Source organism: Poecilia formosa, unplaced genomic scaffold, assembly GCF_000485575.1.
Source record: "Poecilia formosa unplaced genomic scaffold, Poecilia_formosa-5.1.2 Scaffold82, whole genome shotgun sequence".
Classification (NCBI taxonomy): domain Eukaryota; kingdom Metazoa; phylum Chordata; class Actinopteri; order Cyprinodontiformes; family Poeciliidae; genus Poecilia; species Poecilia formosa.
Window position 1 is genome coordinate 612,592 of NW_006800021.1, and position 21,694 is coordinate 634,285.

The following is a 21,694-nucleotide window of genomic DNA, read 5'->3' on the forward strand; positions in this document are numbered from 1 at the left end:
CATAGTCAAGGATACCAATTTAATACATTTCTCGTGACGATTTCCTTCATTTTCCTCTTAGCTTGACCCAGTGCCTCATCCTCACTCAATGTCTGAGCTAGTTCCTAGCATATTTTGTATTCTGTGAAAGTCCTAAGTCAAATAACTTAAACTCCAATTGTACCCATATTTCAGGCCCACTAAGCTAATGCAGTACTACCTTCCACAGACATAAGCAGGACATGCCAGCCTTGAACTAGACTTCATCAAGCTAATGTCTCAAGGTCAAAATAAATCTTACCTTGTCAGAAAGTGTTTGGCCTAGCTGCTAAAAGTTACTTCAGTGGTATGAGTCATTAGCTGCGCCTGCTAACCATGCTAAACTTGATTCTGTCCCTTGCCCTTGTGGACTTTTTATAAATTCAGTTTTACATTGTTATAAATAAATGTAAAGAGTGAGAAATGACGAACACTAGAATCTCCTGAAGAAAAAGAGAAAAACAAAACTAAGATATCCTCTTCCCAGGAAAGATAAGACATGATGATGTCAAGGAAACTACATTCCACAGTGTTCACTGAAATCTTCCAGATGGCCCGGCTATCACGACTGATTTCTGAAAAGGTGTTTTAGCTCACAGATCCAAATTTGAACCCCTTACCCTGGGTTTTCAAAGACAGAACTGGAACTTTAGCATAATCTAAAAGTCTTGTTTCTGTCAGAGGTGTGGTGAAAAAAAAAAACACCTTCCATTTGAATGAGGTATTTCTCAATAGTTTAATGAAATGCTACAAACCTCTTTTTAACCTTCAATGGTTAGCATTGAAGGTTTCGACAGCCTTATGTCAGAGGTTCAAACTTTTTTCAATCTCTTCAGCTAATAATCAGACTTCCAAGTACAGTGACATTGACAGAGCCTTTCAAATGACAGTTCAACAGGACAGGGCAAGAAAAATAAGGTCATGTATTATGGACTATGTGCTTTTTAAGGACAAGGCTGGACTATGCAGTTCGTTTTTAATCTGAAGTCGAAAGTTACAAGTTCCAGGTTGTAAAAATGAACAAAGCCATCTGTGTGAGGTTTTATTTCCCAGCTGGAAAGTTGGAGGTTTCTCAGCAGCTTACACCTTCAAATCCTATATGGTCTATATTTGCCTTATAAAGACCGCTCTGAGTAACATTAAAGTCAGCCCGGTTCCCACTAGCGGTACTCGTGCCATAATTGCCAAGCTATAACCTCGCATTTTTAGCACACCCAGTTAACACATTCAAATAAAACCAACAAAGCATACGGCCTCGTCCTTTCCAAACACAATGAGATCCAAAACAAAGTTGAAGGACAACAAAGCAAGCTTCAATCTTCAGATCAAATGTATGAGTGTGGAGCAGATGCTTGATCTTCAACTGCTTGGAGAGACGTGCTAAAATAGTACTCGACAGAGGCTGCGGGATAAGGTCACCTTTAAAAACCTAAAAGGGAACAAGCCAAAGCTACAGAGGTAAGACTGACTGGAGCCCCCTGGATTCATGACTTCAAAGAGTCAGCTTGTATTTATAGGGTGTCGCTTTATGCACACACGTTTGATGGATATGGTAGAGCTGCATCAGCTTACAATAAAAGCTACATGTATTGAGATATTTTTGTTACACAAACTTGTGTTATTTTACACTGATTTTGATTTATACTATTGTTAGTAAGTGACTCAAAGCTAATACAATGCCATTTTAGTTGTCTTTTCTCTTTACCAGCATTCCTCAGCAGCCAGTTATTAGTACATGGCTGCTTTGTTCTGGGTTAGAATTTCAATTACAGTTGTTACAACTACAGTATGAGCGATGATCATGAGCTGTGGAGCAGTTAAGTCTGTGACACATTACCTGTGGATTTAAAACAAACCGCCTCATAGACATTTAATTTGGATTTTAAACGCAAAACCCTGATGACAGAAGCTATAAGATGTACTTATGAATTATATGTCAAAAATGGGTAATATCATATGTTGAGTAGCAGGATAAAAAATGTTATTGTGATTGAAAGGCTCCTCTGGACTTCATCCGAAGCGCCGAAATCGTCTCTCATTGACATAATCACGTGACAAAAATAGCGTAATCTTGTTCGCATCCAGTTCTGTACGATTTGTCAGAAACCCGTAGCCATCTATTATGCAGAAATGCGCTCAGACAGCAGTTTTGATGTTTTTGCTTTGATATTTCTTTGGCCATGCATCCGAAGAAAATAGAAAACTGGATCAGTTCGGTTCTTCCTCCACATAAATGGTCCAACAAAAACATTTTGAAATCACAGGAGTTTGAAACCTCGATGTGCAGTAACTGATCTCACATGTGCTAGCACGTTTATAACTAAAAAGACCAATGGATATTAGTTTATAGTATTTAATGTCACTTTCATTGTCACAAAAATAAATACTACAGAATGTAGTGTTAAAATGTTAGGTGTATGTCTCCTATTGTAATACTCAAATTCGGACAAATGCATTTGAAGAAATCTGCCACAATTTTACTTATTTAAAATTAAACATCTACTTCCAAAAATCAATGTATAAAATATCTGATAGAATATTCAATATTCAATGTATAAAATATTCACTGAACTCTGACCCACCACTGCATAGCATTCTGGGAGATGTAGGCAAAGGAAAGGCTTTGGCTGCCCAACCTCTCACAGTGAGCTAAGCTAGGTTGGTGGCATCGACTAACTCACTCTCTCTTTGGTTACCTAGCAACAACCAGTTGAGTAACGTGAGCAGCAGCAGTTTAAGTTTACCCCACTGTGCCTCATAACTGCTTAAATAAAAAAATATATTGCGGAGTGAAACCTGTGGATAAAACGGAAAAGATCACGCCGTCTGGCACTATTTGAGATATTTAACACACACACACACACACAAAATCATTATATCTTATAGTGTGATACGCTTCTCAGTCTTCTAAGGAAGATCCCTCCTAATGTCAAGAGTGTCCCGTCTTTCACTGCGTCTCCTCGTAAGCCCCCAAAGCCTCGTGTCTACAGCTTCCTTGATCTGTTAAGAGGGCCACTCCGGCTGAGACTGTTAAGACTCGGAGCTCTGTTTCTCCTTATTACCAGTCGCAGTCTCCCTCTGGCAAAACAACACGAGGAACAGGGTGGAGACACCCGAGGAGGGAGAGGCTACAGGTCTAAATTAATCCCACATGTTCTCCAGGAGGAGACTCTGCAGACGGCCAGGGCTCTCGCTCGGCCAGTGGGGGGGCGGCGGAGCGCAGCGAAACTCTGAGAGCTCTTTGGTGCACTTTCCCGCACTTTTCGCCCACACACTGCTGTGCACTCAACCCACATGGATCTATTTAGCTCAACTATGGCATCACAAGGCACAATTTATTTTTTTGGCAAGCGCCGGAGATCCAGAAATTCACTGCTCTGCAACGACTGAAATGGGCTTAAGCTGACTTTGCACAAAAACGACAACCAGAACCCGCAGTGACAAAGGAAATCAGCGTAAATGTCCTCCCTCCCAAAAAAAGGCTTTTGATCAAGAACCCAGGTTCCACATCTCCACCGTGTTTTTTCCCAGACGTGTTAAATTTCTTCAAAGCACAATTCGCAGCTTGGAATAAAGAAAAGCTAATTACAAAAAAAAAAGCTCAATTCTCTATTAAATGTGCTGGAAAAATATCAAGCTCAGGCCATTAAGCACATAAATTACATTCTTAATCACCCGCTGCTTCAGATTAGGATGTTCTTGATTTGATTCATTTTTGAACAAATCGTGATAATCACCAAACAATGATCTCACCCTGTTCACATTTTGAAAACGCTCATCACGCCGAGCAAAAAAAAAAAAAAAAACATCAGTCACCAACCCGGCCTCGCTTGCTGCTGATCGCATGTAATCGTAATTGAAACAAATCGGTGTTACAAGCCACTAAATGTGCCCAGAACGTCTAAAGAATTATGCAACATGTGTGTTCAGCACAGAGCGCTGTCAGAGGCCTGGCTCCGGGACGCAGAGCCAGAGCGCCGTGGACGAGGATCAATCAGCATTATCTTAACCTGGTTGTCGACTGGTGACAGGCAGACTGAGAAGGAATGAGATTAAAAGAGCTGCCCTTCTATTCTCCGGGATCTGTTTGACTCAATAACCCTGATGGTCGCACACTGTTTTCACTGCATGAATGCTCTGCCAGCATGTCAAGTCAAGTTTATTTGTGCAGCCCGTTTACGAAACAGGGCAATTCAAAGTGCTTTACAAGATGAAGACGGAACACAATAAGCAATCAAAGACCCCGGAAAGGTTGATACAACAACAGTAGATCTTTAATGTAGTTTTTGTGCTAAGCTGTTCAGTGATTTATAAACTAACATCAGCATTTTAAAGTCTGTTCTCTGAGCTGCAGGGTATCAGTGTAGAGCCACATGAGCCAGTCTGTCTCAATGTCAAGTGATTTCTGATGATTTATATTCCAATATGTCACATTTATCTTATTAATCACTGACCGTTATTGCATAATAATCTAGGATTGCTCTGACAGGTCATCCCTGAGTTACAGTGACATGTAAAACTCAGTAAACCATTGCTATGACTTCTTTACCATAACTTTTACCCAGATCATTCACCGGCTGACTGCTATAGGCCTGATGAGTGAGTGAGGATAGTACGTGGCTCTATTAAATCTACTTAATAAAAGAAAAAAAACATGTTGAGAGCTGGTTAGTGGCTAATATAAAATCCTCTTGCAGCTGTGAAACAAGGTACTGAGGACTAAAAGTAGAGCATGTTGAAGTGAACGTGCAGGATATAATCAAACAGAAGTTTAGAGGAATTTCTACCTTCCTTAATATCATCTGTTACTACTTGTGTGAGTAAACGAATCCAAAAGTCAATGACTTGATTCACCGGTGATCATTTAAAAGAGAAATATGATATTTTCATAGAAGTGCTATGCAAAGTCATCCTTGAACTTTTTGTCTGTTATGACATCAAGCTTCAGGGTATGAATATGATATTTTACCATGTGTGGGAGACCAACACACACACACACAAAAAAAACATAATTGTGAAGCAGTAAGACAATTGTGGTGGCAATGATCTGAATTTGTGTTTGTAGTTTGCCACAAGCAATGTGGGGATGAAAGAAGATTCACTAGTCAGATTAAAAACTATTTTTCTGACTAACATCACCCTGGACACACCGAGTCCCTCTGAAACATGGTAGTTAAAGAATCATGCTGTGGGGATGCTGCCAGAAAGAGGAGAGCTTGTCAGATGAAAAGATAATAGTACAGGACAGTCCTGAATTAAAATCTGTCAAGAGGTTACAAAAGACTTGAGGCTGGGTCAGAAGGTCATCCTCCAGCTGGATGATGACCCTAAACATGCAGCCTGATCATCTGAGGATGTGTGGGAAGACTTAAGAAGTGACGCTCACACACACTCCATCCAATCTATCCAAGCTTGCTACTATTTCGCAGATCAATGATCTATTTCGCATACCGAGGAGGTAACGCAATCATTGGAATCAACTGTTAGAGAGTAGAGACATTTAATCGTGAAGGACAATGAGTCTTGATAATCAGATAACCACTGCAGTAAAGTGACCAGATATTTCACTCTCTAGATGTGCAGGGTTAGGGCGCTGTGGCCACATAGAAATCCCCTCACACCACCAGTCTTCAAAGTACTCTGAAGTTTGTGATTGCAATGGGACAAAAACACAAAGTTGTAGGGGGTGTGAATACTTTTGCAAGGCGGTGTATATCACTATGTAGCTGCTGCAGCTGGAAGTAAAGCTGCAGAAGCAGAGACATCGGTCAACTTCACTAAAATTACAGGGCGGAAATGTGCCTTGTGGTGAGCCACACAACCCACAATTAGAGTGAAAATTAACAATAAACTGCTGCACAGACTGAAGATCTACCATTAGCTGCCATTAGGAGTGCAATGTTAAACAACAAGCCTTCAGACTACGGTTACACTGTCTTCCTTTTGTGAATGAAGACCTATTTCTTCTGTTATCGCAGCCCGGTCCCACCGGTGACACAGTGCTGCAGCGCTGCTGTCAACCTCCGGGGCCCCTCACTCCAGGCTGCTGATGAACGAGGACCTGCAGAGGATATTACATCCTTATCTAATCTGTCAAAGCTAGCCCCCTCTGCTACAACCTGCTGCCGCTCTTATCTACAGTTAATAAGCTACATGAGCTATCTCAGCAAATCTGTGAACTGCACTGCATGGGTATTATGAATGATCCAAAAGGGACCTTTTGGCTCTGGTGCACTTGTATGCTCATGAACGCATTGTCCAAAATTGTTTCTCGGATAAATAATGAGACCAGGATTGTCACAAATCTTCCACAACCAAGAGACTGAAACCCTAATGTGTGCGTGTGGCTCTAACAATGTTTTGGGGAATACCTTATACACCTGATACGTTGGGACAGGGGGAAGTTGAATCATGACCTAGAACTCTCATGGTAACGTTTTGTGCTTCTTGCAGATAAGATCCAGCGGTGGGTTTATTTTCTGTCTAATACTTCTCTGTAATGGGGTCGATGAATTCAGAAGAGGCACAAGACCAGAGCTCACTGGCAGGCACTAGTCATTTGTATGGTAGTCGAGCGACTTTTGATAGATTTTGGCATAGATTCTGCAGCATTTGCAAGTAGTTCAAACCGCATGTTTGACCCAGGTGAGGCCCAGGCCATGAAGTTGAAGGAACGACAACGATTGCCTTAAAAACTTGACGTAATGAATGTGGTTGTATTTCTGCTTGCCTTCCATGCATACCTTTGTAAAATGAGCAGATGCTGTGTTCTGCCTATACCGGCGTAAATATTTGAGTGGCGTGTATGTACAGTGGCACTGCAACCAGTGGGACTGGGATTGTTACCATCGGATTACCACTGATGGTTGGTAAATCCACTGGAAATCCATCCCATGGTTTCCTGTGTGCCTCAAATGTTGCCTACCTTTTGAAGGAGGAATTTGTGTAACCACACTAATACAGAATAAATATGAGAAATACAAATAGACACGTCAAAATTAACTCTGACCACTTGCGAAGTCATCAGAGAAATGTGCATTACTACAAGGCAAATTTGATCTTGACTACGTAATAAAATAGCAAAGCTAATAGAAGCACTCATCATGACATGTTCTATATCAAAGAGTTTGGTTGATTTTACAGAGAAGACTGGGCAGTAGCTCTAATTATTCCTGGGCATTGGCATTACATCCGGAGGCTGAGTTTCACTGGCATCCTCACATGATAAATCCTCCTTTTAGAGTCGACTGTTAATTGCCTTGCTATGGGAAATGCTTCACTCTTGTCACAACTTCAGTCTCAGCAGCGCACAGTGACACGGTCGCACATTTAAATAAACAAAATAAACTCAAATCAGCGTCCCCATCATGTGAGCAGTATTTAAAGCAGGCTGAGACGTTCTGGCTCCCACCATGCTGGGCTTAAAACAGGATTAGCTAACGCAACAATTCATTTAACTGCAGACAAACGCAACAACAGAGATTAGGATCAATAAACAACAAAAACAAAAGGCATTACATTTTCAACTATTGTCCCCCTCCAAAACAATCTGCACTCTGTAGCCAGAGGAGACACTTTGAATTGAGAAAGAGAACGGGGGCCTCATTTGGTGAATGAAAATGACGCTTTGACGGCAGCTCCACATCTCAGCACTGTTCTGTTCTCACTTAACCAACATGCCAGGAAATACCTTTCAAAAATCTCTACAACAGCCCCCGAGATTGGAGGACAAAACGCGAAACAACAGGCCGAGATGGATGTGAATGACGTCTGGTTCGCTGGCTCTGCAGTGAAAAGGAGGAAACAGCTGCGGAAGGTGAAGATTAGATTCCTGACGGACGGGGCCTGTTCTCGCGTGCAGCTCGGCTCTGCTCCTCTCAGGCCGGTGGCTCTACGTCGGCTCCGGGCTGCTGCCACCGCCAACAACCTCCCTCATAACTCACCTCTGCACAGCACAGAAAGCACAAAAAAAAAAAAAAAGAAAAAGAAAAAGCGCTGAACACTAGCCCTGTCCAGATGATCTACTGATTGTTTCCACACACCGCCTTGCGGACTTTAAAATGTGTAGCGTGAGGCTTGGCAGCACAGGCCAAGCTGGCAGGTTGGTTTCCTGGATAATTTATCCATGTGACATATGGTTTAAAGGCAGCGATTAAGCCTTTGTGAGGAATCGCTAAAAGGTTTTGAGGGGGGAAAAAAAAGCTTATTTACTACAAGAATGGTCATTTGGAGCGAATTTAGACACAGAGACTGTGAATGTCTGCATAAGGTGGCGATGAGGTTGAAATCATAGTCTTTGCTGTGATCAAGCTGTGCTAATGTGCAAGGACTAGCTCTCATTCTCTGTTTACCATTTGACACCAATTAGCCAGCTGGCAACACTGGGATTCAATCTACTATGCAGTGCCTTTCCATGTAACAACTACAGGCCTGTAGGTATTTTATTTGTTATTTTTGGAACAGTACTGAAGAAGATTACATGTGTTCATTTTTTTTTCTTTTACAAATGAATAAAAAAATTAAGCAAGACTTTTTGTTTTGGTTTGGCTTAAAACACCATCTGTATGGTGGGAGATGGCGGCTGCAGCAACATGCTGAGGGGGAGCAATTCCAGGTGGGTCAAATGTAAATTTTATTTATTTATTTATTTATTTATTTCACAAATGAAAAGATTTCTAAGTCAGAGTTTTTTTTGTTTGTTTAGGTTAACACACGATCCGCATGGTGAAACATTGTGGTTGCAGCGTCATGCCGTGTGGACGCAATTCCAGTTTGGCCGAATTCAGAAAACGTGTATGCTAACTAAGCCTACAAAATTCACATGGACCTGCAGCAAAGTGACAGGCAAAATGGAAGAGCGCAGATTTACACAACTGTAAAAAATATAAAAAAGAAACGGTATAAAAAGGGGCAAAGCTGCAACATACGTGAAAAATACTGTACAGTTCTTAAAAAATAGCATACTCAGATTAAAAGAAATGTGCAATTGAGTAGCAGAGTATACCCCAGTGTACTATAAGCCTGGCGGGCCACCAGGTCTTACTTATGCCCCTACCAGGCTAAGCATTGCTTTTTTTTTTTTAAGTTTTTTTATTAAATGATTGCATTTTCAATACTTTATAATTAGTGCTCAGGTATTAATCTTCCAATCTTTCAACAACACATAATTATCAAGTGATATTTTCACATTTCCTGTCAACTGTAAACATTTTTTAACTCAAAAACATGACGGGATGCTGGATGAGTGACTGCCCTAGCGCCCAACCACCGGGCTTAGCAGGTTTTCTGGGGGAAACCTTGGAAAAAAAAAAAAAAAAAAAAAACACTACATGAATGTATGTTTGTGTTTACAGAACAACGGCAGCATCATGCTGTGAGGATGCTGGTTAGAGCTGATGGGAAGAAACATGGAAGGAAAATAATCCCAGAAAAATCCCTAATGAAGTCTGCCGAAGGCTGAGACAGAAGTTCCTCCTCACAATTATGCACTGCTTTGTGAAGGACAATCACATCCAGTCCAAGTAATTATGTCAATGTTTGCGGTGGAAAAAGTCCTCGGGATACAAATACTTAGGCAAGGTGTCGTTCTTAAACAAAAAGTATATGTTTGCATGTCTCGGTGTCCTCCATGTATCCGTCCATGTATTCGTCCATGTGTACACGACGGACTAGTGCGTCTGAAATTTGGTCATGTGACATGCCACGCTCCCGGTTTTACCCTGGACTCGTGCTATTTTGGTTCAGAGATTTTAGATAAAGGCATGTCGCTCTCAAGCTCGCACTGTAATTGCAGAGCTTTCTGCTCCTGCAGGAGACGAGGCCTCACTGGGTTCACTGTAATGGGCGCCGTGTGACATAATGGAACCGTCCTGTTTGTCTGCTGCTAGAAGCACGGGGTCTTTTTTTTTTTTTATCAGGAGATGAAAGAGCAAACTAGTGGTGGTCTTAATCCTGAACCTGGAACCATCTGCTCCAGGATGCATATTTAAAACGCCAAACCCAACCAGACAAAGAATAATGATCCTACGAGGAGCAAATGCTTGCTAGCTAGTGTGGCTCCTATGGGCGATTAAACGAAGAATCCATTCATTTTTTATAAAGACTTGTACAACAAACCATTTGTTTATGCAAAGTCACACCAAGGAGCGCATGTTTTTTTTTAAAGACAGTCCCACCTGGAACCAAAGCATGAAAACAACATATGCTTCCTTCAGCCTCGTCCGCTGAACTGAGTGAGAGAGAGCACAGAAGCACTCAGGAGCAGCAGAGGCTTTTTCTGGGTTTTACTGTTTCGGTGATCGTCTTGGTGGGACGAATCCCGAACATGTTGCATTTCAGCTTCCCTGGTGCCAGGAATCCCAAACAGCAGTTTCACTTCTCCTGAATACAGATGTAACAGATAGAAGCTGAGACATTTCCAGAATCCCTTTAGGCTACGCAGCAGACGTAGAGTAGAGCAGGACGTGGATTTCATTGATAAACTGTCGGGTTTTCTCTGCATGCAGAAATATATAGGAGTGAGATAATTCAGACCGATGGCTTCACTCGCTTAGCATCCCGCCACATTGCTGAACTCCACATTACTCAGGTGGAGGAGTGTGCAAAGGCCCAGCAACTGTGTGACCCACATTCACAATGTAAAAGGAGTTTCAAATTTAGTTTGACCCCAGTTATGGTTTATAATCTGGGTTTATAATCTGGGTGGTAGACCAGGGTGTTCTTCCGTTAAGGGGTGGAACTTAATTAACTTGTTTTTTTTTTTTTGTTCAATCAAGTTTTCTACAACTTATTTGCATCTCCAGTCCATAGAAATTTGACTCGGTTCTCCCCATGTGTTCTGCACAGTGCATGAAAATATATATTGGTGGGAGTTGATGACACCTGGCTAGCTATGGTGCTAAGCTAGATGCTTACTTTAATAAGCATTTAGCTTATTAAAGTAATAAGTAATGATCTCAAGATCAAATTCTAAAAAAAAATAAAATAAAATAACAAATTTTGAACTGGAATATTTACACTAAACATTGAGTATTCAAAACACAGTTTGAGATTGACGACGTCTATATTTTTAAAATAAATATAGAAAAAAAATACAAAAATCCCAAAATATGAACTTGTCAAACTCAGAAAAAGAGTAAACTGAGTACTGATTATTTGAAACACACCTCTGAAAATTGATTCTAATTGCACCTTTCTTCTATCTACAACAAATCTATCTTCTATCTTTCTATCTACAATAACTCTTTGAAGAATTTGAATTAATAAGAGTTACACCATTTAATTTCCCTTTGACATCAATAAAGTATTCTGAATTGAACTGAATTTGAATTGAATTCCCTTCACTGTTGCTAACACTCTTGTAAACACTCTAGACGAGTCGGTGGCGATAATGCCCCTAATATAAACTGGATATATTGAATACTGCAGCAGTTCAGGCTTACATTATCATCTCAATATAAAACATATCGCTCCAGATGTGGCCAATGGAGCGAATCGTAGCTACAACAGTCCTGGTACAGGATCAGAGGTCTCTATGACTGCTGAAGTTAATATGTAATCCATATGTTGTTATTGAGACACAAATCCATCGAACACATTTGAATTGAAAAACACGTTACAGCACTATTTGTGCCACTGGTTTAACGATACACGTTAGAAGTGCTAACAAGTAGCTAACGGTGGATTCACAGTTCAGTATTTGCATTTTTCTTTTCTTTTTTTTCCTTTTTTTTCTTCTGTGGAACAAAACTCTAAATTATTTGTGTAAAACATGTCTGCGGACTTTTCCGTGGACCATAATTTTTGTTTGGGAAGCTAAAACAACTCAGCGCTATGCTACTTGACATGCTACTGGCTGGCTTTTGCAAAAGCAGCCAATCCAGGAGCATCTGTCATTTTCCTTAACACTAAATGGCTGTAACCCCAAGAGCAAAAATAAGCAAGACTGTCCATTTTAGCTTCTGCGGTAATGCTAAGACAGTTTCCACTGTGTGTATTAATGTATATTAAGGTATATTTGGTGTTTGACCTACGGAAACAGGAAGTGATAAGCAAAATAATTGAGGGCATCTCAAGTATTTGTGGACATTAGTTATTTGCAAGAGGCCGCTAGCTAACCCCCGCTAAAACAGCCAAAACTTTCCTTATCTTTTACATGAATAGTAGCCATGTTAACGTTCCAACTTTTTCCAATCGGAACTCCCACTTCATTGGTCGTTTGTGAATTTTTTTTTTTTTTAACTCAAAGAGAACGAGGGGCGGGCCATCTTACCCAAGGCCGCATTTGGGTCAGGATCGCCCCTGCGGACCCCAACTTTGACCAAAAACCTCAACTCCTAGGAGGACGCTGTAACTGAACCAAATGCTAATGTCTGCTTAACCCCCTGCACTGACTGGAATAATACGAAGTTACAGGAAAAGAGCTTTTCGCATGTGTCATGGGAAGTTTCCCTGGAAAGCATCCTAGCTCCATAATCTCTCTAGAGATGCACTGATATAAAGGCACTAAAGCTGCTTCTCGGATCACGGTTGCAGATCTGCTGCTGACCGACGGTCAGCCGGTAAAGATGTTCTCCCCTATCGCCACTTCTCTCCCACCTCAGCGGCTCGATCCAGCCGCTCGAACTTGCAGCCACAATGGTCCCAGGGACGCACACAGTTTATGGGGTGGGGGGGGGTTAAAAAAAAATCTAGACATGCACAGATCGAGTAAAAGAAAAAAAAAGGAGCGGTGCAAACTTACGTGAAGACGAAAAATAAAGTGGTCGATCCCACCAGGAGCGTGGCAGCAGTGGACACCGGGATGTATTTGGTGGGTTTAAATCTCTTTCCAGCGCTGTTGGGCATTCTGTATTCTCCACATTCCTCAATTATTTATTCCGGTCGGAGGCGCATGTAGAAAAAGAAGAAAGCGTCCAGCGTGCAGCGGGGTGTGTGTATATGCGGGGTGCGGGGGAGCCCTTTCTGTGGCTGTGAATGGCACAAGCGGTCCGTCTCTGCTCGGTGGTTGAAGCCGCATAGGTCCAAGACGTTAACAGGCAGCAATACGCGGAGCTCTGCGAGAGCCTGGAAATCCCACCCTTTCCAATCCAGCCCACTGCTGAGGTCACCGAGCCGCTCGAATAGGTGGAGCTTCGCTTGGAAAAACTGAAAGCGTCAGAACATGTTTGGAGAAATTGTTTTATTGGGTTTTTACACATTTTTTTTCTCCACCCAGGTCGAAGCTAATATAGTACTGTCTGCTTTTACAGGCAACTATACCCGCCTCCCGCCCACAATTCAATTCATATTGAAATTATTTTTCCATCAAATTTCTTAAAATCTGTTATTTAGCTCAGATCCGTTATTTGGTCTATCCACTAAGACTGTGCCATCTGGATGTTGCTTTTTCCCCGGCCCCATTTTGCAGTTTTACAAACTTTCAATGTTGTCTTCCACTCTTAAATTTTGTGGGTACGCACCATTTGTAACCCGGGGCGACGCCGGCAGGCGTGGTCTCTGCAAATCATTACCAACGATGCATCAATCGGGAAATTATTAGGATAAATCTGGGATCAGAAATATCAAGTTAATACATTTATCCAATAGAATATGTAATTGTTGGTCTCTTTTTGATAACATTTTATCAAACCCTTATTCAAGTTCCCACAAAATATCATATAATCCCACCAACATTAATACAAATAAAGTAATAAAGCAAGAAAACAAAAGATAAATATTTATTGTGTAAGAATTTTTTCCAGCAATAAAGTTAAAACATTTGCTTGATAAAACTTAGAAAAGTTTTAGAATTTTTTTAATTTCTCACAATTTTTTGTCAAAAACAATATTTTTTTAATTCTGAGTTTAGTCAGACACATTTTTGACTTCTCAAACTTAGAAATGTATTTTGTCAAATACTTTGTTTTTTAAAAAGCATAAGTATTTTTAAGAACATTTTTAGACTTTTCAAACTAAAATTTTTATTTGTCAAAAATTATTTTTAAAAGGTTTCAGTGTTTTAGCAAACATTTTTTGATTTTTCAAACTTAAAAACTTTTTGAACAAAATATTATTTTTCTAAGAAATTTGTCTGTTTTTTTAGCATATTTTTGCTATTTTACACTTTTCTTTCTTCAAACATTTCTGAGTTTTGTCGAGAAGATTTTGTTCTTTTAAAGCTGAACATTTATTTGTCAAAGAAATATTTTTTAACAAGCAAATTTTTGACTTCTCAAACTGAAATTCTTCTTATCGAAGAAAATATTTTTTTCTAATAGATACCTGAATTTTGTAGAGCAAATTTTCAACTTCTAAAACATATTTTTGGGCTCAAAACAATATTTTTTCAAAAGAAGATATTTCTAAGTTTTAGTAATCAAAAACCTCAAAACATTTTGTAAAAAAAAACAACAAAAAAACCCTTCATTTTTGTTTGATGCCACTTGTAAAGCAGTAAACCACCGTCGAAGAAGGTCGTATATTTGTTCCAGAGTAAATTTACTCCCTGCCAATGTGTTTCTACTGCTTAAACAAGTACAAGAGCGCCCTCTTGTGACAAGGAATAATAATATGATAAAAATAACGGAAATTCAACCTTTGTGTCTCACACTGGCCACCGTATTATTTGAAGGCACCGCTCTGATTAGCTTGCATTCATGTTTTCCGACTTTCTCAGTTGACTGAATCCGCCCATATCTTATCTTTCGCACAGCGGCTGTTTTTGTCTACATCGCTAGAGTTTAAATTAACAGCTAAACGACTTCCAGCTAAAGTAACCCAGAGGATAAACAGCGTCGTGTTGTATTTACCCGTTAAGTCCAGCTAATTAGCCCACATTATTCGGCCTGTTCGGCGGCGGCATGTCGTACCGTAAAACTTTAAAACTGATTTGCGGCTTCGCTGGAGGCTCTGCTGCCGTCGTGTTCGCGGTTGCTGCCGCCGACTCCCGCGGATACTTCGGGGAGCACCGCGGAGAGGGAGCGAGCCGGTGGTCGAGATTCGCCGTCCTGCATGCGGCGCAGCCCGCTCGGACCCCTGTAAACCACACACCAGCCGCGACCGGACCTGGCTGGGACTTCAACTGGGACAAGTAGGTTCTTGTGCTCCTTCACGACAGTCTGGTTCTCCTAATTAGACATGGACAGTTCCGCTGTGATATTTACACTAAAATGGCAAACAGAGATGCATAACGTGTTTTCTTTAAAACTACAAAGTTGATTAAGACAATTGCAGACAAAACACCTAAGAAATTTAGTACTAATTTCCTAGTTAATATGTTTACTGATCAGTTCATCTGTTTTGCGAGTAATAATGCATAAATGCAAAAGGTTTAATAACGTGTGCTACTTGTTGCTTACCAGCTGTAGTTTTAAAGCACTCACCTTAATAAGAGTGGTCAGTTTTCACATCTTGTTTATTTTCCAACCTGAATTATTTATTGTTAGTTTAGTTTAACAGGCTTTTTTTCAGCCAGCTGACTTGCAGTGTGTTGAAATATGTGGAATGGACATCTACGCTAATACCATCATCTGCCACACCATTTTTATTTAATTCAATTTCAGTTCAGTCTATTTGTCACTTGTCAAACTCAACGCCCCAGGGGCCAAATCCGGTCTGCAATAGCTTTTTATGTGACCCTCTGAACAACTACATAAATAGCTTATCAATTAAATCAAAGCAGTTTTTTATCTGTATACGGTCAAATTTTAAAATGTATAAGAAGATATACATATACTAAAAAGAATTGGTCCAAGCACGGAGCCCTGTGGTACTCCATAAGTAACCCTGGAGTGTTAAGATGATTGACCGTTCACATGAACAAACTGGAATCTAAGAGACACTATTTAAACCAGCCTGGTGCTGCTCCTTTAATACCTACAACATGTTCAATGTTAACTTGGTTTATACCTGAGCTTTAAAAGGCTGGTAACAATGAGAGCCTAGATGAGTGATACTGGAAATTGTCAAATGCAAGGTAGGGCATTTGTGAGGTGATTTTTGTTTTGATTTATCTTTAAAACTGTAGTATAATTCTTTTAACGGGTAGTGACGATGTAAAACGAATTATGAGACGACCTCATTGACTCCAACTGTTGAGTTTCAGTTGTTTCATCAGAAAAGACCTGATTAAGGAGCAAAACTAAACTAGAAAAACAAGTTTAGGAGTAACAGTGCAGAAAAAACCTAGACAAGTCAGTGTTAAGAAGCAATGTGTTTTTCTCTAACCTTAGTTCTAGAGTAAGCATTATGAACCTTTTGTGTGTGGTTGAAATGTCTTGTGTGTTTAGTGGCAGCCATCTTGGGAGAGACCCGCCTCAAACCTGGCTCTTTAATGGAAAGAGCAGTGGTAAGAGCCGGAGTTTGATTGGCTAAAGCTTAAAGTAGTTAAAAGAAATAAAATTATATATTTTGCATACATTAAATGTATACAAAATATTTAGTACAGGGAGCCTCAGGACTGGAATTGAGAAACACTGTCTTAGGGGAAGATTTACCATTCTTCAACAGTTCAAGAAAACTGATGCATATTTCTGTGCTGTCGTCACTCTCCTGTCTACATCAATGTAGACAGGAGCAAAAGCAGTTCAGAACTTGCTGAACCTGCCTTGCCATTAACTCCACCTATTGATCTCCCTAACAGCTTTAAAGAGAATTGGGATAACGATCCTTATCTGTAACGTCTTTTTAACGAAGCACACAAAGAAAGTACCGTAGAATGAAAAAGTTTAGCTGGAGAACCTTTCATTATAAAGGATAAACTTTTGTGTCTAGCAGACATTGATGAAACAAGATTTGTTGTGCCAAAAGAATCCTGTTCAGTAATCCTGCATCTTTATTGGCCAGGATTATATAAAGATGTCGTTGAATACTGCAAAACATACCATGACTGTCATTTAGTAGCCACTAAAGTTTCAGACCGTGCCCAGTTACAGACGTTACCATGGCTATCCTTGAAATATTTGTCAAAACGCCATATCTGTTTAAACTCTTGTGTCGCCTGTATAAAGGCATTCAGTTCTTCAAACGCAAACAAGGTAGCAGTGCGTCATTCTGTACATGTTAGTTTATCAATCCATACATTTTTGGCATATCAGATGGACACTTCTGGAGAACTTCTAGTCATGATCACAAGAATTGGGTTAGATGTTTTTTGTTAATCCACGAGATGGATTGCCAGTGACATGTAAGTCAATTTAAAGGGCGACAGTTTAAGTCCAGTTTAGTGTAGGGATTTGTCAGGCCATATTAAGAGATTCTCCTCATGATCTTCGACGATTGTTGGGTCAATGGTGTTTTCTTTCCCTTTACGCTAAGCTTCCCCTAATCTCAAAATCACCTCTTTGTCAGGAGAGACCCGTCTGTGCTGTCTAACGGGAGGAAGAGGGAGAGTGTAACCGAAGACCCCAGCTCTGAGCAGGACAACAGCAAGCCCAAAGCAACGCGCCACATTCTCCTCATCAGGCATTCCCAGTATAACCTGAGTGGAAACGGCGACACGGAGAGGGTCCTCACCCCACTAGGTCTTAACAGTCACCTAATGTCTTGATTTAGCGTGATGCACTCTGTTCATTTCTCCGGCCGGCTTCACGTCTCCCTTCCTTTTTCTCAGGCCGTGAGCAGGCCGAGTTGACGGGTCAGAGGTTGGCAGCGTTGGGTTTAAAATATGACGTTCTGATCCACTCCAGCATGACAAGGGCGACCGAGACTGCACACATCATCAGCAAATACATCCCAGGTAGTTCAGAGATCAACCAGACCACAGAAGCTTCACGCTGTCATTCGTAGACAGAATGAAATGCAAATGCTTTGCAATTTAGTTGTTTTGCTTTTTGTTTCCTTATCCAAATGTAGGTGTGGATCTGGTGAGCTGTGATCTGCTGAGAGAGGGTGCACCTGTGGAACCAGTTCCTCCAGTCACCCACTGGAAGCCTGACGCTGTGGTGAGTGAAAACTCTCAAACTCTGGCCGTAGAATTGACCGTCAGCTCAATGTTGCCGTTTTCTCTTGTTAAATTCACTCTTTGCTGCCTGTTTGTGAGCAGATGTCACTTGTTTAGGCTTCTAGCGATTTATCGGTGCACTGCTGCAGGGAAGGGGTGGTATAAGAGTTAACTTCCAAAGGCCTGATGCTGGATAAGAGATGATCCACTATTGGTGTTTGTGCATTTAAAATGCACTCATACTTCCTGGAGCTTTCACATTTTGTCACTTTGCACTGTGAGTTAATGCTTTGCAGAACACTGCCAGTACTTGACATTCCCAGCATTAAGGGAATGTCAAGTACACAGCTTACGCAGAGTAAGCTGTGTTGCTTACTCTTTGCAACACAGCTCATAGTGAGTTAGATTAAATAAAGTCTGAATGTCAGATCATTTTCATAGCCTTGTCACAAATACGGTTGGATTTATGATTGGACTTTGTCACTCCTCAGTGTGCTTTGATCTGACTGTGTTTATGGCTGTTTTATTGCTTTAACTATTTTAAAGTCAGGTTTTCTTCCAGAATCGTCTCGTGTTCTGCCTGATTCATCTTCGAATCAACTGAGCAAGTGATGTGCATGTAGCCCCTAAAAGTGCTAGTTTGGTCTCATGCCACCACTGCTTCTTCCACACTGTGCCGGGTTTGTTTGAAACCACAAACAAGACTTCCTTTAGCTTTCCTTGTCATAAAGGCAAGCTCATCATTTATCCGTAAAGGTCAGATTTGTAGAGCGCTCGTTAACAGATTCTCCTACCTGAACTGTGGATCTCTGATCTGGGCCTTTTTCATTGATGGAGATGGGAAATGGTGTATAGCTCAGGCCTGGCCTTGACTCACCACTTTACCCAGATAAGTGACTGTTGCCTTAACGAATTCACACTTTGCCAGATTCACAGTAAGCAGCGCCTGTTCCACACGTCCTCTAGAACTGCTAGAGGGCCCAGAACAAAATGACCAAAACCAAGTTAATAAGACTGATCTAGAGGTAACGTTTCGTATCAGGCAAGCACCTGGATGACAAGTGCTTAAACATGTCACAGTTAGTAAGTACGCATTTCCTGCCTTTGACCTCGGTAGTAGACCCACAAAGTAAATGAGAAAACACTTAAATAGTTGGCATATCGGTGGAAACGGGCACAAAGGTACCAGTTTAACTGCTTGGTTGGGTTTTTCAATAAACTGACAAATGTGACATGTTTTAATGTGCAGTGAAATGCTTTTCTTCATCTTAGGCCAAAAAAATAGATTTGCCTTCCAGTTCTGAATACTTTGGTACTCATAACGTTAACCGTTTCTAATGTCTTGATTTTGAGAAGTAATCTCAAAGAATCCTGAAAGTAAATTTGATCACATTTTATTTCCTAGACACACAGTGAGCAGCTTCTATAGCCTTTTCTCCCCCAAAGGCTTTTTCAGGATGATTTGACTTTGGAAGGAAACCTTTCATCCAGTCCTGGCAGTGCGCAGCAGCTGGCACCGTGTAGTGATTTTAGTCCAGAACAATGGGGTTCAGACTGACCCCTCTCATGTGACAAAGCTGGCTCTCAACCTCTTTACCGTCCTCCAGCAGTACCACGAAGACGGAGCTCGCATTGAGGCAGCCTTCCGCCGCTACATCCACCGGGCTGACCCCAAGCAGAAAGAGGACAGCTATGAGATCATCGTGTGTCATGCCAATGTCATCCGTTATTTTGTCTGCAGGTTTGTGGCGGCGGCAGCTCAACTCAAACCACAGTTTGGTTTTGCAGCTTTTTGCTTGGCTAACCACTGTCCAACACACTACACTGCTGTTTTGTGTTTTTTTTCCCCCAAAATAAATTTTTTTCATCAGTTGCATACATTTTCATGTTTTTCCAAATGTTTAATCATTACTCAGAGAAAACAAGGAGGGAGATTTTGTAACATAAAACCATGGGGGACGTCATAACCTACCCAACTGCGTGTTGTGAAAAACGGGCTGAGATGTGGCAGCAGCTGGGAACCAACTTTTAGAAAGCTATTTTTAACGATAGTTATACATCATTTACTGTAACGATACTACATTAGCTATTATACTACATTATTTAGTATTATGATTATGCTATATTAGATACTGTAATTACACTATGTTTACTACAACTATTCTATATTAATTATACTATAATACTACAGTATTAACACATTTTAATGGTAGTGTCAACATGCTAGTGATAGCCCTCACACTACAGGTAGCATTTAAGCTAACATTAGTATTTTTATTTTATATAACTTCTAGACTTTACTACATGGAGTACGTCACTGTTAGTCAACATGCTGGTGAGAACCCCCATGCTACTGGTAGAGCCAACATGCTACTCGCTCTACATGGTAGTGGTAGCCCTCATGCTAATGTTAGCCCTACAGCCTAAATAAGCATTTTAGCTAATTTTTGCTATATTAGCTATGTTTAGCATACTGAATGGAGTAAGTCCATGTTGGTCAACATGCTATTGATACCTCATGATATTTGCTACCTTTTAGCTAACCTTAGCGTTGCTAATTTTCACCATCAGAACCCCTGGTTTCATGCGCACACTTTTGGCAGACCACATTTAAATTTTTTCAGACATTTTTTAGTTACTAGATGCCAAACAAAAGATTTTTTTAGAAACAAAATAAATGTATTGTAGATTACAAACCATGTTTCAGAGGATCTGCTAAGTGTGGGATAATCAGTCCAGATTTATAAAGTTAAAGTGTCAGATTTATAAATGTAGCTGATCTGAATTGATTGGTGTCTCAAAAGGCAGTGGAGTTAAAAACACACATGACCATGTTATAAACCGTCTTGATTTGTTGAACTTACAGATCAGAACTTTACTAAATGTTTTGTACTCAAATGCCCAGAAAGCTTCTGGAAAAATCTAGAACATTTGAAGGAAAAATGTGCAGGGACTAGATTTCTATCTTAAGTGAATATCCAATTAAAAAAAAAAAAAAAAATCGTCTGGAAAAACTTTCAATACAGGCAACTTTATCACACTGGTAGAGATCTAGTTCATATTTCGCTTAGTTTGCTGAAAAATCTTTAAGTCAGAATCAGTTAAATGTTTCTAACAAGCAGATGAAACTCAAAGCAGTGTAAATTTCCCGGTGTAATCACTTATCTTTCTCCCCACTCAGGGCTCTGCAGTTCCCCCCTGAGGGCTGGCTGCGCATGGGCCTGAACAACGGCAGCATCACCTGGCTCACCATCCGCCCGAGCGGCAGGGTGGCCCTCAGGACCCTGGGAGACGCGGGATTTATGCCTCCAGACAAACTGACACGGACCTAAAATCTCAGCACAAAGCAGCTTTAAGGGAAAAAAAAAAAAAAGATGAAAATGTTTCAGGGTTAAATCTCAGTTTTTATTATTTTTCCTCAAGTGTCTTGAAAATAAACTTTTGAAGAATTCATTTTATAATCAACCTAGCATCATGATTCAAGACTGTGCTGCTGCGATTACTTCAAAGCCATCGCCAAGAGAAGTGAGAAACGGCTGCATAGCGACTCCTGCTGAATGTAATTAACTTTTACAGAAGGAACAAATTTTTACACCAAAAAAGCTCTATTTATCTAGCGGTCAATGCATTTCGAGTCATCAGCTTAACATATTGCATTTAATTAAGTTTGAAAGTATATTTGTTGTATTGTGGTAAATAAAGAGTTTAAAACGTCTCTGGGTTCTTGCTGCGTTTTATTTTCCCGGGCCAAAACTG

At 40.6% G+C, this 21,694-nt stretch overlaps 2 protein-coding genes across 4 annotated transcripts in view; one reads left to right on the forward strand and one right to left on the reverse strand.

The window, feature by feature from the left end:
* zdhhc8b (zDHHC palmitoyltransferase 8b) overlaps positions 1-13,125 on the reverse strand; it is a 78,167-nt gene extending 65,042 nt beyond the window's left edge. For both annotated transcript variants that reach the window (XR_001662719.1, XM_016673807.1), the window contains exon 1: positions 12,761-13,125. Coding sequence is in view for 1 of the 2 variants with exons in the window: in XM_016673807.1 (XP_016529293.1) it covers positions 12,761-12,864 (104 nt within the window). In the remaining variant the exon portion in view is untranslated. The remainder of the gene's footprint in view (positions 1-12,760) is intronic.
* Positions 13,126-14,584: 1,459 nt separating this feature from the next.
* Positions 14,585-21,653, forward strand: pgam5 (PGAM family member 5, serine/threonine protein phosphatase, mitochondrial). Of its 2 annotated transcripts, none has more exons than XM_007556955.2 (6): positions 14,585-15,088; positions 17,347-17,519; positions 17,609-17,734; positions 17,851-17,939; positions 19,546-19,679; positions 21,120-21,653. In XM_007556955.2, the coding sequence occupies exons 1-6, from the start codon at positions 14,859-14,861 to the stop codon at positions 21,268-21,270; spliced, it is 903 nt and encodes a 300-aa protein (XP_007557017.1). In that variant the 5' UTR covers positions 14,585-14,858; the 3' UTR covers positions 21,271-21,653. The 2 variants fall into 2 exon arrangements, with proteins under 2 accessions (XP_007557017.1, XP_007557018.1); XM_007556956.2 differs by having other exon boundaries at positions 19,549-19,679.
* The last annotated feature ends 41 nt before the right edge of the window (positions 21,654-21,694 follow it).